Source organism: Hipposideros armiger, unplaced genomic scaffold (genome assembly GCF_001890085.2).
Source record: "Hipposideros armiger isolate ML-2016 unplaced genomic scaffold, ASM189008v1 scaffold_76, whole genome shotgun sequence".
Taxonomy (NCBI): Eukaryota; Metazoa; Chordata; class Mammalia; order Chiroptera; family Hipposideridae; genus Hipposideros; species Hipposideros armiger.
Window position 1 is genome coordinate 3,964,812 of NW_017731426.1, and position 13,660 is coordinate 3,978,471.

Below are 13,660 nucleotides of genomic sequence, written 5' to 3' on the forward strand. Positions count from 1 at the left end.
AACAAGTTATTTATTTATTTATTTATTTATTTAGCAGTTTTATGGTTTTAGATTTTTAGGTAAGGTCAATGATCCACTTTGAATTAATTTTTCAGTAGGATGTCATGGTTAATCTTTTTCTATATGATATATAGTTATTCCAGCACAATTTATTGAAAAGATGATCTTTTCCCATTGGATTTTTTGGGCATCTTTGTTGAAAATCAATTGACCATATAAATGTGATTTTTTTTTTCTGATTCTTAATTCTGTTCCACTAATCTGTCCTTATGCCAATACCATACTGTCTTTATTACTATTGCTTTTTTTCTTCTTTTTAAAAACAGCTTTGTTGAGAAATAACTGGCATACAATAAACTGCATGTATTTAAAGTGTACAATTTGATAAGTTTTGGTATGTACGCACCCTTGAAGGATCACCCCATTCAAGATAATGAACATAGCATCACTCCAAAAAATTTTCCTTATGCCTTGGTAATCCCTCCCTCATGCCACCCCCTTTCCATCTCCCGGAAACCACTGATCTTTTTTTTGTCACTTGGATTAATTTTCAACTTATAAACTTTTTTTTAATGGAATTTTCAAGTGTGTACTCTTTTTATCTGGCTTCTTTCACTTAGCATAATTATTTTGAGATCTATGTTGTGTCCATCTGTAGTTGATTCCTTTTTATTCCCAAGGTGTATTCCTTTATATAAATTTTCTACAACTTATTTATCCATTTATCTGTTGATACACATTTTTCCAGCTTCTGGCTATTACAAATGATGCTACTATGAACATTCATGTACAAGTCTCTATATAGACATAAACTTTCATTTGTCTTGGGTAGAAACTTAGGAGTGAAATGGCAGGGTGATACAGTAGATGTATATTTAACATCTTAAGAAATTTCCACATGATTTTCAAGTAGTTGTAACATTTTACATTATCACCATCTGTATATGAGAGTTCTAATCTCTCAACATGTTGGGCAACACTTGGTATGATCAGTCTTTAATTTTAGCTATTTTAGTAGATGTGTGGTTTTATTTTTGCATTTCCCAAATTACTAATGATATGGAACACCTTTTCATGTGCTTTTGCCCATCTGTATGTCTTCTCTGGTGAAATTTCTGTTTGAATCTTTTGCCCATTTTCAAAAATGGGGTTGTTTATTTTCTTATTGTTGAATTTTAAAAGTTCTTTATATATTCTAGATACAAGTCCTTTATCAAATATGTCATTTGCAAATATTTTCTCCCAGCCTGTGGCTTGTATTTTTATTCACTGCACAGTGTCTTTTTAAGAGCAGAAATTCCTAATTTTGATGAAGTCCAATTATCATTTTTGTCTCTTACAAGTCATGTTTTTACCGTTGAATCTCAGAAATCTTTGCCTAACCCAAGGTCACAAAATGTTCCTCCTCTTCTTCAGAGAGTAAATCTGAGCATTGGAGAACTGAACTGACGCATACATTCTCGCAGCTGTGTTGTTGCACAGCCAAGAGTAGAAACCGCCATTCTAGTGCAGCCTCTAAGGATAGGCTAACTGGGCTAGGAGTCTTTATATTTCTTTCCAGGTCTTTCCCATTATAGATTTCAGGACACCACCATTTCCTCATTCCCCAGGCTTTAACATTTCAAATTACCTTTCACTCATGTCTCTTACCATGTTTTCTATATCATTAATTATAAATATGGTCCTTTCTCTTGAGAGTGGTGATCAGAAGACATAAGTTTGAATCACAGCTCAGTCACATGATCTGTGATCTTAGGCTCTCTGGAATTCTGGGTCTTTACATTTAAAAGAGGGATCATACCGTCTGGACAGGATTTTTGTAAAGATTGAAAGAAGAACACAGACTGTAGCTATATAGTGCCAAGCAAATGTCGTCACTGTTCATCATTTTCCTCCCATCTTCATTTCAGGTACAAAAAGAGCAGTGAAGTTGGAGCATAGTGAGCAAGGAACAGTGTTAGAGGAGAAGATCCAACAGTTACGTGTGGTCCAGATTGTTTAGGTCCTTGAAGTCCATAGTAGGGAGTTTGAGTGTTATTTATAGTGCATTGGGAAATCATTCGAAGGCAATTAAGCAGGGGGCTGAAATGATCTGATTTTAAATGGAGAAATAAAAGATTATTGTGTCAGCCCTATGAATTATAGATGGGGTCTGGTAAGAACCAATCACAGCTGGTGATTTGTTCTGGATGCGAGCTAAGCGTGAACTGGACCAGTGTGGTAGTAAAGGAAAGGGAGAGAAGTAGATAGATACGTGATATTTATTTGGGAATGAGACGTGTCCAGTTAGACTAGTCTCACTGTCCTATAAATGTTCCTGCTCATTTTTGTCCCTGTGGCTTTTCATGTCTCTTGGCTTGCTTGCCCTCTTTCACTTTCAAAGTCCCTTATCAAATCTTTTTTTCTTCATTCAGTACTCTCTTGAATATTCTACTTCTCTTCTCTGAACTTCTAAAGCAAATATTCATTCTAAATTTTCACTTTTTTCAGTTTTATCTTCTCATTTATAGATTGTCAAGCTCCCTGACAGCAACACCTTATTCTTTATCTCCTTCTTTGCCTCCATGGGACCTAGCACAGTTCTAGGTCCACAGTAAATGGATAGTAAATAACTAATTGATTAATAACATGGCACCACTTTTTAAAATCAAATCAGTCAAACAAACAACAACATTAAAAAAAAAACCCCAAACTTTCAATAATTGACCTAGGAAAGTAATCAAATATCAAACATGGCCATGCTGAGGAAACTGATTTACTACGAGGTAGAACAATTAAGTTTGCAAATTCATCCTAGAAAAAGTGCTACATACCTCATTGTTGAATATCACTACCGTCACCTTCAAAGTACACCCCCCTTGGGAAGCTATGCACTGACACCAGCGCCTAGTTTACTCTTCAAAGCAACTTTGGAACTCTTTTTCTAGAATGGCCATCAGAGCTGTTGTCATATTACCCTTGATGTCCTGAATGTCATCAAAATGTCTTCCTTTCAATATTTCCTTTATCTTTGGATAAAGAAAGAAGTCATTGGGGCCAGATCAGGTGAGCAGGAGGGTATTCCAATACAGTTATTTGTTTACTAGCTAAAACCCCCCTCACAGCGCCATGTGAACTGGTGCATTGTCGTGATGCAAGAGCCATGAATTGTTGGCGAAAATTTCAGGTAGTCCAACTTTTTCAGGCAGCCTTTTCAGCACTTCCAAATAGTAAACTTGGTTAACTGTTTGTCCATTTGGTATAAATTCATAAGGAATAATCCCTCTGATATCAAAAAAAGGTTAGCAACATTGTTGCAACCAGTTCATGAACTTAATTGCCAGACCTCTATCCACTAATAGAAACTTCTCATAACATAGGTGAGGTACAAAGAGAGAATTTTCTAGGTCAACTGAATAGGGTCCCTAGGCTCAGCCTTGGCGCTTCCTTTCATGCTGTTCCAAGCTGTGCATTTGAGTTGTGACTGTAGCAACTGAGAGAAGCTGGAGCTGAAAGCAATGTTATATTTCCTTCAATCTTCAGAAAATTCTTTTTTTAATGTCAAATATTGCTGAGAAAATCCAAGAGGACATTGTGTGACTCTTCAGTACACCAAATGGTGATGTAAACTGAATTCTCTAAAGAGGGTCAAGGAAAATTACAATTACTCCAAGACTTAAATCTTGTGAAAGGTAGCTAGAAACCAAAGAATTATAGGCTGAATATCTATGTATAGGAAGAGATTTCACATAAAGCACTAAATGTGTTTGAACAAATGCCACCCAACCTATTTGATTGTGTAATTTTCTGAAAGAATTACCTAGTACACGAATGTTTTTTATATGTCTTTGTTGATCCATAGACAGGAGAAGCCGTAGATAATTAAGGGTGAAATTATATATATAGCAGTTGTAAAAAAAAATAAAAGAAATAAAAATCCACAGTCTTCAAACTCACCATTAAGACTCCTTTCATCTCATAGCTCACTAGCAAATTGAATATATAAAGCACCTTTCACACAGAAAGTCAGGGAGCAAAGCACTAAAGCAAAACAAATAGCAGTGATTAAGGAAAATTGAAAGCAGCAGTAAAAATATGTTTCTTTAGTCTACTTTTAAATACAGACTGGGAACTGCAAATAGCTGGGAGTATATATAAGTGGAAATTTTTTTTGTCTTCATGATTCTATGGTGTTGAATACAAATAAGAAAAAAAACTTGTTGCTGCAAAACTCAGCAATATTTTTGAGGTTATTTGTTTTAAATATTTACCTTCATTTATTTAGTAATAATTTTTAAACTCACTCAAATATTTTGTCATTTCCTAGTCCAAACAATTTTGACATGCTTTAGACTTATTTTAAGTGATTTTAGGAAAAATGGTTTAAAATGGTCTTTCTCACCCTGAGAAGTATTAAAGAAAGGGAGGCAAATTTTCAGGTCTTCATAGCATTAGTGGGCAATTTAAAGAGCTCAGAGTGAATGTTTTATTCTGCATTGAACAGTATTTAGATAATTCATCAGGGGATTTACAGTTCTTCAGTGGGATAAAACTGAGCTGTTTAGAAGAGTCAGGGAAACACTTGGGTGAATGGCTGTTGTCAATCGGTGCTTCTCTTAGTGTAACCACTGGCCCACTGAAGTACTTCAAAGAATACTCTGGCAGCCATGAATTGGGAGAAAGAAGGAGCAAATGAAAATTTTACAGCTCTTACTTTTTATCTATAATTTTTTTCAACAGTGTTGTTAAATAAAAGTCAGTTTAATAAAGGAAGATCATTGATTTTTGGTGAAGAGATAGCAAGATTAAAATAAGAAATTTGGGAGAATGCTTCACTCTCCTTCTCTTGCTCTCCCTGCCTTTCTTCTACTTTTAACTTGCTTTAATTCCCTTTCCCTCTGTCCCCCTTTCTTTTGCCAACACACCAATTTCAACAGTTGTTTATGTATATCATTTTCTCATTTCTGAGTTGAAGAGCTTTGAACCAGCTCATGTTTACTGATGAAAATAAGTCTCTACTAATGTACCTACCAAACTTAAAAGCTACCAAGCAGAGCTTAAGAAAAAGAAGGAGGCAGCAAGAGCAGTAGGAAAAAAAATGAATTTTTCTTTTCTTAACCCTCAATATTCTTCATTTTCTAGTTAGATGTTGGAGAGAGATTGTGAGTGTATCTCCTGAGAGCTTACAATTTTGGCAGAGGTAAAGAAGGAGGTGCCTCTTGTTATTAGTGTGGGTGGGAAGCATTTGTTAAATTTGGCTCGAATCCATGCAAATAGAATTTTGGAAGGTCTGGTGATTTTTTTAAGGCTATTATTATAAGGTATTCCTCATTATGCAATGGGGAATTTTGTGTATTAATGAGTATTAATAAGATTAGTCCATGGACTGCTTTGATTTTATTGGCTGAAATGTTGGCTTATAAATTATAATTTCAGTGTTGCAGAATGTATGTGGATTCATATTTTGTTTGTCTCCTCAAGGATTATGTAGAATTTCTCAGTCAAGTAGATATTGAAGGGTAGTGAGAAATTGCTGAGCCATCAAAAATTTTTTCAATGTTCAGTTCCATTTCTTCTCAAAAGTAATCTCTAGGTTACCTTTGGAATCCCCTTTCCTTATGTCTCTGGAACTGTTTTCAAAACCCTGAAGCAATTGCTAAAAATGTACATACCCTAGCAATATTCCCAGGAAATTCTGATCTAAAAAGTTGGGAGTGAGGCTGTCAAAAAATGCTCAAAGAGAATATTAAAACAGTTTCTGGAAAAATGCTGTGGGATAATAAATTTTTACCTCTACTATTTCCCTAAGATAAAAAATATTCAATTTGTGTAAATAAGTATTAAAATCAGAACACTCTAATATGAGACAGATATCTTATAGGGTCAATCTGAGTACTAGATATTCAAAATTTCTGGAATGGAAAGTCTCCAGACTTTTGCAAGTACTTTACCAATATTTTATTTGACCCTTAAGTCATATATCATCATTCACTCTGGTAACTAGTTAGTAACAGACTATGATATGCAGATATGATGTAAATTATCAGATGAAGTGAGTAGAGAAATGTGGAAGAAAGGTTTGAGGTTAATTGTGGTAGAGTTTAAAATTATAGTCATGAACAGACTTTAAGTATCCACCTTATTTTGGCTTCCAGAAAAGATTCTGCACAGGTGTATTTACCTAGATGATCTCCAGTGTGGTGACTCTTAATTGTACACCTCAGATTTTGGAAAATGCTGAAAGAGCCAGGCTCTGATCTGGATAATGGCATGGGGATGTTGGCAGATTATTATACCTCTTGATTTCTGGGAGTTTAGCTTTAGTCTTTCAATGAGGTACATCGTTGAGGAAGATCCAGTACCAGATGGTAATGTTGGCTGGGAGTGGTTTTCTCACCTACATTTGGCAGCTCTACTCGGAAGTGGTGCTTTCAATGCCTGAAACTTCCATTCTACAGCATTTAACATGATCGTTGGGAAGCTTTAGGTGGTAGGTACAGTGACACATCTCATTAAAGGTCCTGTAACTGTAAACATCTGACATCTGTGCTGAAAATAGAATTGGATATGGCCTTCAACTGGTATGTTGTTTTTTAAAGACACTCCTGAAATTCATTATATTAACCAAGTTTGTAATTTCTAGAGGCATTTTTCACTTGGAGAAATAGATTATAAAAGAGTGGGCTGCCCATTTTAAAGATAGCCTCCTGTTAAACAAATACCCTCTTTTCCAGAATTTAGACAATGATTTTAGCCAATGTCATTTAATAATAATAGTAATAACCATCCTAATTTAATTCTCTGTAATGTGCTAAGATACTTTATGCATAAGCTATACAACAGCCCTCCAAGATATTTCCATTTTGTAGACGAAGGACCTGAGACTCAGAGGTTAAGGCACTTGCTGAAGATCATAAAACTCCTAAGTGACAGAGCCAGGATCCTGCCAGCTCTCTGGATGCCCAGTGGGGTCTCTTTCAGTCTTGCCACCAACCCCTGCAGTATGTACAGGAATAGAGTTACCATTCATTTCTACAAACTGCCACAAGCAGCTGTTCATAGAAGCTTTCCTGTAGTTTACTGTTTAAACTGAACATTTTTCTAAGGAAAGAGGAAACAAACGGATTCAGCCTTTAAGGAGCTTACCATTCAAATAATCCTTTTCCACATTAAAGAGTAACATCCTGATTCTTCATACACATTTCTAGGTGCTTAAACTTTAGGTTTTAAAAATACTGCATGGTTCTTCTTATTGGAGATTTTAATGAAGTTAGGAAATAATAGGTAACCAAATGGAAATGTGTTTATCCTAAATTTGGTCTGTCTCCTCACAGCTGTAGAAATTCATTTTCAGCCCTCTCCTCTTCTCCCTTTACAAAGTCCTAAAGCACAAACCCATTGGGAGTCCCCTCCATTGCCCAAAGGAAATATTTCATTCATATAATGTCTCCTTTGTAATCAACACTGAGAAATGTCACTTTGATTAAACACAACTCTGAATGACTAAGACCACAGTACAATAAATTCTCCAGAGCTATCTTTCAGAACAACTGATTGCTCTCCAGTCTTAATCCTCCAGAGTCTTATTTAATCAAAATGATGTTGCTAATTAAGGATTAAAACTTCCGAATAGAATAAAAAAGGATTTTTCTTTCTCCTTTGGGCAGGTCAAGGAGGCAGAATTTGCTATAAAGAAGTAGAGTCCTTTCCACCTTTGGTGAAACTGCATTATTCTCTGACATTTGGACTTAATCCAAAATAGGCCTGAGTCTTTGTAATATTAATATAATCAGAGAAAGAGAGGGGGCAGGGAGGGAGGAAAAAAGGGAAGGAAAGAGGAAAAGAAACCGTCTTGGATAGCTGCATATAGCTAGACAACATTTATTCTAATATTTCTTCATTTGATTTAACATGAGTTTTCTTCAAACATTTTGTCTGATGCTCTCTGCGCATTGCTTTTATCTGTCGCTACTGTTATCCATTGCTAATGTTGGAAAGAATATTTTGGAGAAATGTTGGCAACCCATTTCACAGAAAAGGGAACAAAAGAGTTAATGTATCGCAGATCTGTTTGACATCCACTGATGAATAACAATAAAAACAAGAAAATTCTCTATTAAATGCTGAGATGCTCTACCTTAAGGTCAAAATTTCAATTTTTTAAAATTTGTATTTGATAATAAAAACTGGTTCCTTAAAACCACATAGAACTGTATAAGAACTCATTGGGAGAGGCAAAGATTCACAGAAAGGTGGTTTGGTTTTCAGGGAATATAAACTCTCAGATGGTGGGACTGAAGTGGATGTGAAACAAGTGCCAGTTAATGTTTTAACAAATTTTAACCACGTCTTCTATCCTTTTCATCTTCTCTTCGCTTTGCCCTGTGAATGTATAATCCCTGCCAAATTGGTCTACTCCAATATAATAACTACCAATAAGTTACCACTTATTGATCACCTACTTTGTGCCAGCTTCCCTGCCAACTCTATACATATTATTACCTGTAATAAATCCCAAGAAGAGGCATTATTATAACCTTTCAGAAATGATCACACTGAAGCTAATAGAAAATAAATGACTTGGTCAGGATCAGGCAGCTTGTGTTGAGTTTAGACTTCCACCCAGGCCCGTTTGGCTCCAAAGCCACATTCAATATGAGAAGCCATTTCACACTTATTTACTTGGAGTTTAAATTTATCAATGTATTTCCAGAAGGTGCTGGTAAGTTGTGTTGGTCTTTACCTGACTCATAGGCTCCCATGGCTACTGACTGAGTCATTGTCACAGGTGTCGCCATATGGTCCATTACCCATCCCAATCAATAAAGAAGACTGAATTACCACCATCAAAATGGGACCAGAGAGTAAACAATGAGAAGTCCCAAAGGGAAAAGGAATGTCATCAAACTTGTTTCTCCCCCAACCAGTGTCCCTTACCAGTTAACAAAAGATGTTTGATTCTGTGATCCAATCTTCTGAAGGCTGTAAGCACCCAATGGGCAAACGATGGCTCTTAGTCCTCCCGTGCCAAGACAGATAGCCAACAGTGCTGTGTACAACAGCCTGTTCCGCCCCGCTGTTGATCACGTAGTGAGTACCTATATAGAAATCTTCCAAGGGAAAAGCAGCCATAGATAACAAAGCAGTGCCCGTAGACAGAGAAAAAAGGAGAATAAATATGGCATAAACCAACTGAATCACCAAATCAAATCACAGGTAAGGTTTTTCCCCTGAAAGTAGCATCATTATGTGATTGTCTTATTAAAATGTGGGTTAAGCATTGCAATTCTGGAGACAGCATGATTTTTTCTAAATGTGAACATTTTCTTCAGCATGTATTTTATCTAACCCAGGATCCTAGTTCCCTCCCCTTCAAGCCTGAATTATCTTTTTTTCTCAGAATGTATAAGAAAATCATGCCCATTTTAACAAAATTAAAACAATTTAGAAGTACATCATGTAAGAAACTAAAGATGTCTGTAATCCCCCCTCTCAGAGAAAACCACTGCTAGCAAGGGTTATTTGTTCTTCATAAATCAAGTGATAGAAAACGTGATGATCTCAGACATCTCAGAAGCCTGTTAAATAAAACATTTTAAGAATAATATTATTGTACTTAGAGGAGAACATAGCCTCTCTTAGCCTTTTCTACTTCTCTTCTCCTTTTAATGCCCTCTTATTTCTCCATTTTTCAAGCAGTGGGTTGGAGCCTCCTTTGCCTTGCACTGAGGTAAGAAAGCTGGAGAGAGGGGTGTGAGCTGTGTGAGGCAGTCCATGGCTGCAGGAGGGGAAGACAGATAGTGATAATGGAGGATTGAGCATTCTTCAGAGGGACCACACCTGGAGACTTCTGTTGTCTAATAGAAATTATGATTCAGTTCCATACTTTTGCTAAGCTCTTTATAGTCTGTATTGTTTCCTCTTGGAAAAACTTTGTGATGTCAAAAGATAGATTTTCTTATTCTGATTTTGCCAAAAAGGAAAGAAAGAACAAAAAAGAAATAAAAGAAACAAGTTCAGTAAGGTTAAGTGATTTGCCCAGTGTTACCAAGTAACTCAGATGTAATCTCCCTTTTCTTGGAATGTCTGTCAACGGGTCAAATCATCAATTTTTTTTTTGTCAGTTTGGTTAGCGAAAATGGCTTCTCCGTGTTAGTTTTTGTCCTCCATTTTGTTAATTTAGTATTCCTATTTTTGGTATAAATTTTTATATGGTTAGTTTTCTCAATTAGACTACAAACTCCTTAAAGGCAAAAAAAATTATCTAATGTTTCTGTCTCTCTTACAGTGACTTTCACAATGTGAGGAATATATACATGCAATAGTGATTTGGTAACAGATTGATTTACCATGAGGGTAGACCCTTTAAATTATTGAGTTTGTAGTGTTTCTTATTGGGGTTAGCCAGACATAAAACAAGCTACTCTCTCAGCCACTCGGTGCTCATCTCTAGAAGGGTGATGTCTGGCTGGGCTAAGGTTATACAAAGAGGATGGGTAGAGGAGTTTCTTCTCTGCAACCATTTATTTAAAGACAACACTTTTAGTGGTACCATTATGTAAGTTAGAAAGGTACTTTGCGCCCATCTTTTGAGAACATGTCATAATATACTGATTTCATTAGATCAAACCTTTATTTCTACCTGCTATAAAATTGATGTAATAAAAACACAAACCTATAACATCTATGATTTTAAAAGTGTCTTTTGATGTGTGCTATTGTGCAGTGCACAGTCAGCACACTTGGACTTGATAGCCCTGTGTAAGGCACCAGAATGTGTCATATCCCCTGTTAGGTGGTGGGGGCCCACTGGCCCTTGTCTTGAGGAGCTAATGAGTCCAAGGGAAGGCAGACATGCAGGTGGATAGTTATATTATGATGTAAATACAATCATAGAGGTATGAGATTAGTGTTACTGAGTACAGAGAAGTGAGCAGCAAGCACTACACGGGTCTTGAAGGAAAAGCAGGTGGTTTCAAGTCTTGGCTATGGGGTGGAGAGATAAAGGAAGGTTAACAATTTCAGGCACAGGAAAGAGCACATAGAAGATGAGAAAAGTAGGGAAATAGGCAAGGAGAAGTTTTCTATGGTTGAGGTTGTACATTGAGATGGAAATCTGGAGAGGGAAATTTGGGACAAATTGTGAAGGTTCTGATGTATGAAATTGGGTTTTATTTTTTAGATAAAGGAGCCAATACATAGATTTATTCTTTCGGGAAGTCAATTTGGTAGAAAGATGTATGGACTGGAGTCACATTGATGACTGAGCCCAGTAAGTAGGCCATTGGGATAGTCAAGAAAAAAAAAAAGCTGCCTTTTTGAGCTAAGGTTTTAGCCATTCATACAGAAGACACGTTTTTGATAAAACCTCTGATACTTAGTGACTGGATGAAAATTGATGGAAGCTGTGAGTGAAAGACACAATGAAATAACTTTTATTTTATAAAAAATGAATGGACATGGAGTTTGATTAAGGTGTTTTGTTTGCCAAGTTACAAAATTTGAACTTCAGTCCTAGTCTGTTGATTTACACAGGAATTTAGACTAATAGAAATCACCTTGTTAAGAAGTTACCAAGTACTACTGATATGGCTTGTTACCAAGTTAAAAAGAATAGATCACCCAGGCCCTTGCTTAAATGTCTCCTTATCAGAAAACATCCCCTGATACAGAATAGCAACATTGTCACTCTAGTCCGTCCTGTCCACTTACCCAGCATTCTCTTCATCATGACACTCATTAGCATCTGACACAGTATCTATTTACTTATTTTCTCTCTGTACCAGAAAGTCCACTTCAGCAGAGAAGAGACTGCTTTCTTCTCTGTTGCATTCCCAGATCCTAGAACAATGCCTGGGACAGAGTAGTCAATGAGAAATATTTGTTGAATGTTCAATGAATATTTGCCAGGCAGTGACTTGGTTTTTATTTCAAAGAACTGAAGCAATGAAGAAGCTTACAAGTTTGTATCACACTCTAATCAATTCAGTGAATGGTAATTTACCCGCTGCCTGAAATTGCGTAATATGTTGACTACCTAATACCGTCCCTTCCTCAGGTATCTCCCTGTCTGTCCCCCAGAGCTGCATTTTTGCTGTACTTCTCCATATTGATGAGCAGTACACTACTTTCCTAAGTTCTTCAGCTCAGAAGCTTGGAGCTGATTTTTTTCCTCCATCATATTTGTGTCCTTATTTAGTTGCTTAATTTTTATGGTTTTCACATATTCTTCCCTGGATTGACACTTCTCCATTGCTTAGACCATCATCCTGAGATTTTCTGGTCTGGATTTAACCTCTCACTGTGGTTGCTCATCCTATTTATTGAAGAAAAGTATTTCCCAAATGTTTTCATCATATTTTTTGTGACTCTTTATTGTCTAGAAGAACAACTTGAACTTTTCGGCCTAAACTTCTAGGCTATTAATCAACTTGCTCTCTATACCTTATCCATCTTGGTATTTCCCCAACATTTCTTGTAATCATTTCATTCCCAAACTTTCCTAGACATATGTATTATTCTCTATGTAAAGAAGCACAGTGTAGTCTTGAGTTCATTCATTTTTTAGCATATAGTCATAGTTCACAATATAGAAAGCATGTCTTCATATGCAATCTTAATTATTAAAAGACCACCACTGGATGAAAACATTCCTCAATTATTCTACATGAACTTCAAAACCTTTTTAGCACACTTCATCTTAGTTGTGAAGCAAATGAATTTCATGTTTCACATAGCATTTGTCATGAATTTGGTCTTGGGGTAGGAAGGGTGAAAGGAGGGCATTCTAAGGAAAACAGAAGACAGAAATGTAAAGTATTCTAAAATATAATCAGTGCAAAACTATAGATTTGAAAGCATCCTCTAACACACACATTTACTAGCACCCCTCAATTAATACAGAAGATGAAATAAATTGAAATAACATTCTTACTTCATTTATTGCATTTTACACAAGAACAAGTAGAAATAATAATAAACTAAAAATTCTAACAAAAATCTTTGCAAAACAATCCAGTCAGAGGAGGACACTCACCTAGGAAGTGTAGAAATAAGCAAATATATACCAGTTTGTTTCTTCCTAGACAGACATCAGCAAACCATCCTGCAAACACAGGGGTGAGTCTTGAAGTTCCAATAAAACACAAGTTCAGAATGGCTGCTTGGTAATTGCAATAGCCAGGCTTGACAGTGCAAAAGGGAATCATATTGCAGATGACTTCAAAGAAAGTGAACCTCTCACACAGCTCCACCAGAAGCAAACAGATTCCAGCCCAATTTTTTTTCATAGAGTATGATAAATAGAAGTAACCAATATGTCTTATAGTTTTCTCCTTCTCAATGCCATGATTTAAGGGTACTTTCTCCTCAGTGATTTTAGAGTCTATAACAGACATGACTACCCTCTTTGAATACAACTTATATTAGTGGTTTGAACTTGGTGATTTTTTTTTTACACCCCACCTCGCTAATGAAAAAATAAATAAGATCTTTGCTTTGAATTTCACAACTCCATGCTAAAGTTTCTTAAGGTTTTTTGCACATTAACGGTGTTCATGTTGAAGATAGAGGATATGGGAGAGGAGACATGAGTATTTAAATGTTCATGGTAGCCCAGTGTAGCCAAATCTGATTTGTCTAATTACTTAGAGGCTAAATTAGGCTCTTCCTCCAAAATTAT

At 36.1% G+C, this 13,660-nt stretch overlaps 1 protein-coding gene across 1 annotated transcript in view; it reads right to left on the reverse strand.

Annotated features, from left to right (window-relative positions):
- SLC15A5 (solute carrier family 15 member 5) overlaps positions 1-13,376 on the reverse strand; it is a 98,639-nt gene extending 85,263 nt beyond the window's left edge. The window contains 3 exon segments of the mRNA XM_019643278.1: positions 8,917-9,054; positions 9,056-9,130; positions 13,018-13,376. Coding sequence (XP_019498823.1) covers positions 8,917-9,054; positions 9,056-9,130; positions 13,018-13,376 — 572 coding nt within the window.
- Between the last annotated feature and the right edge of the window lie 284 nt (positions 13,377-13,660).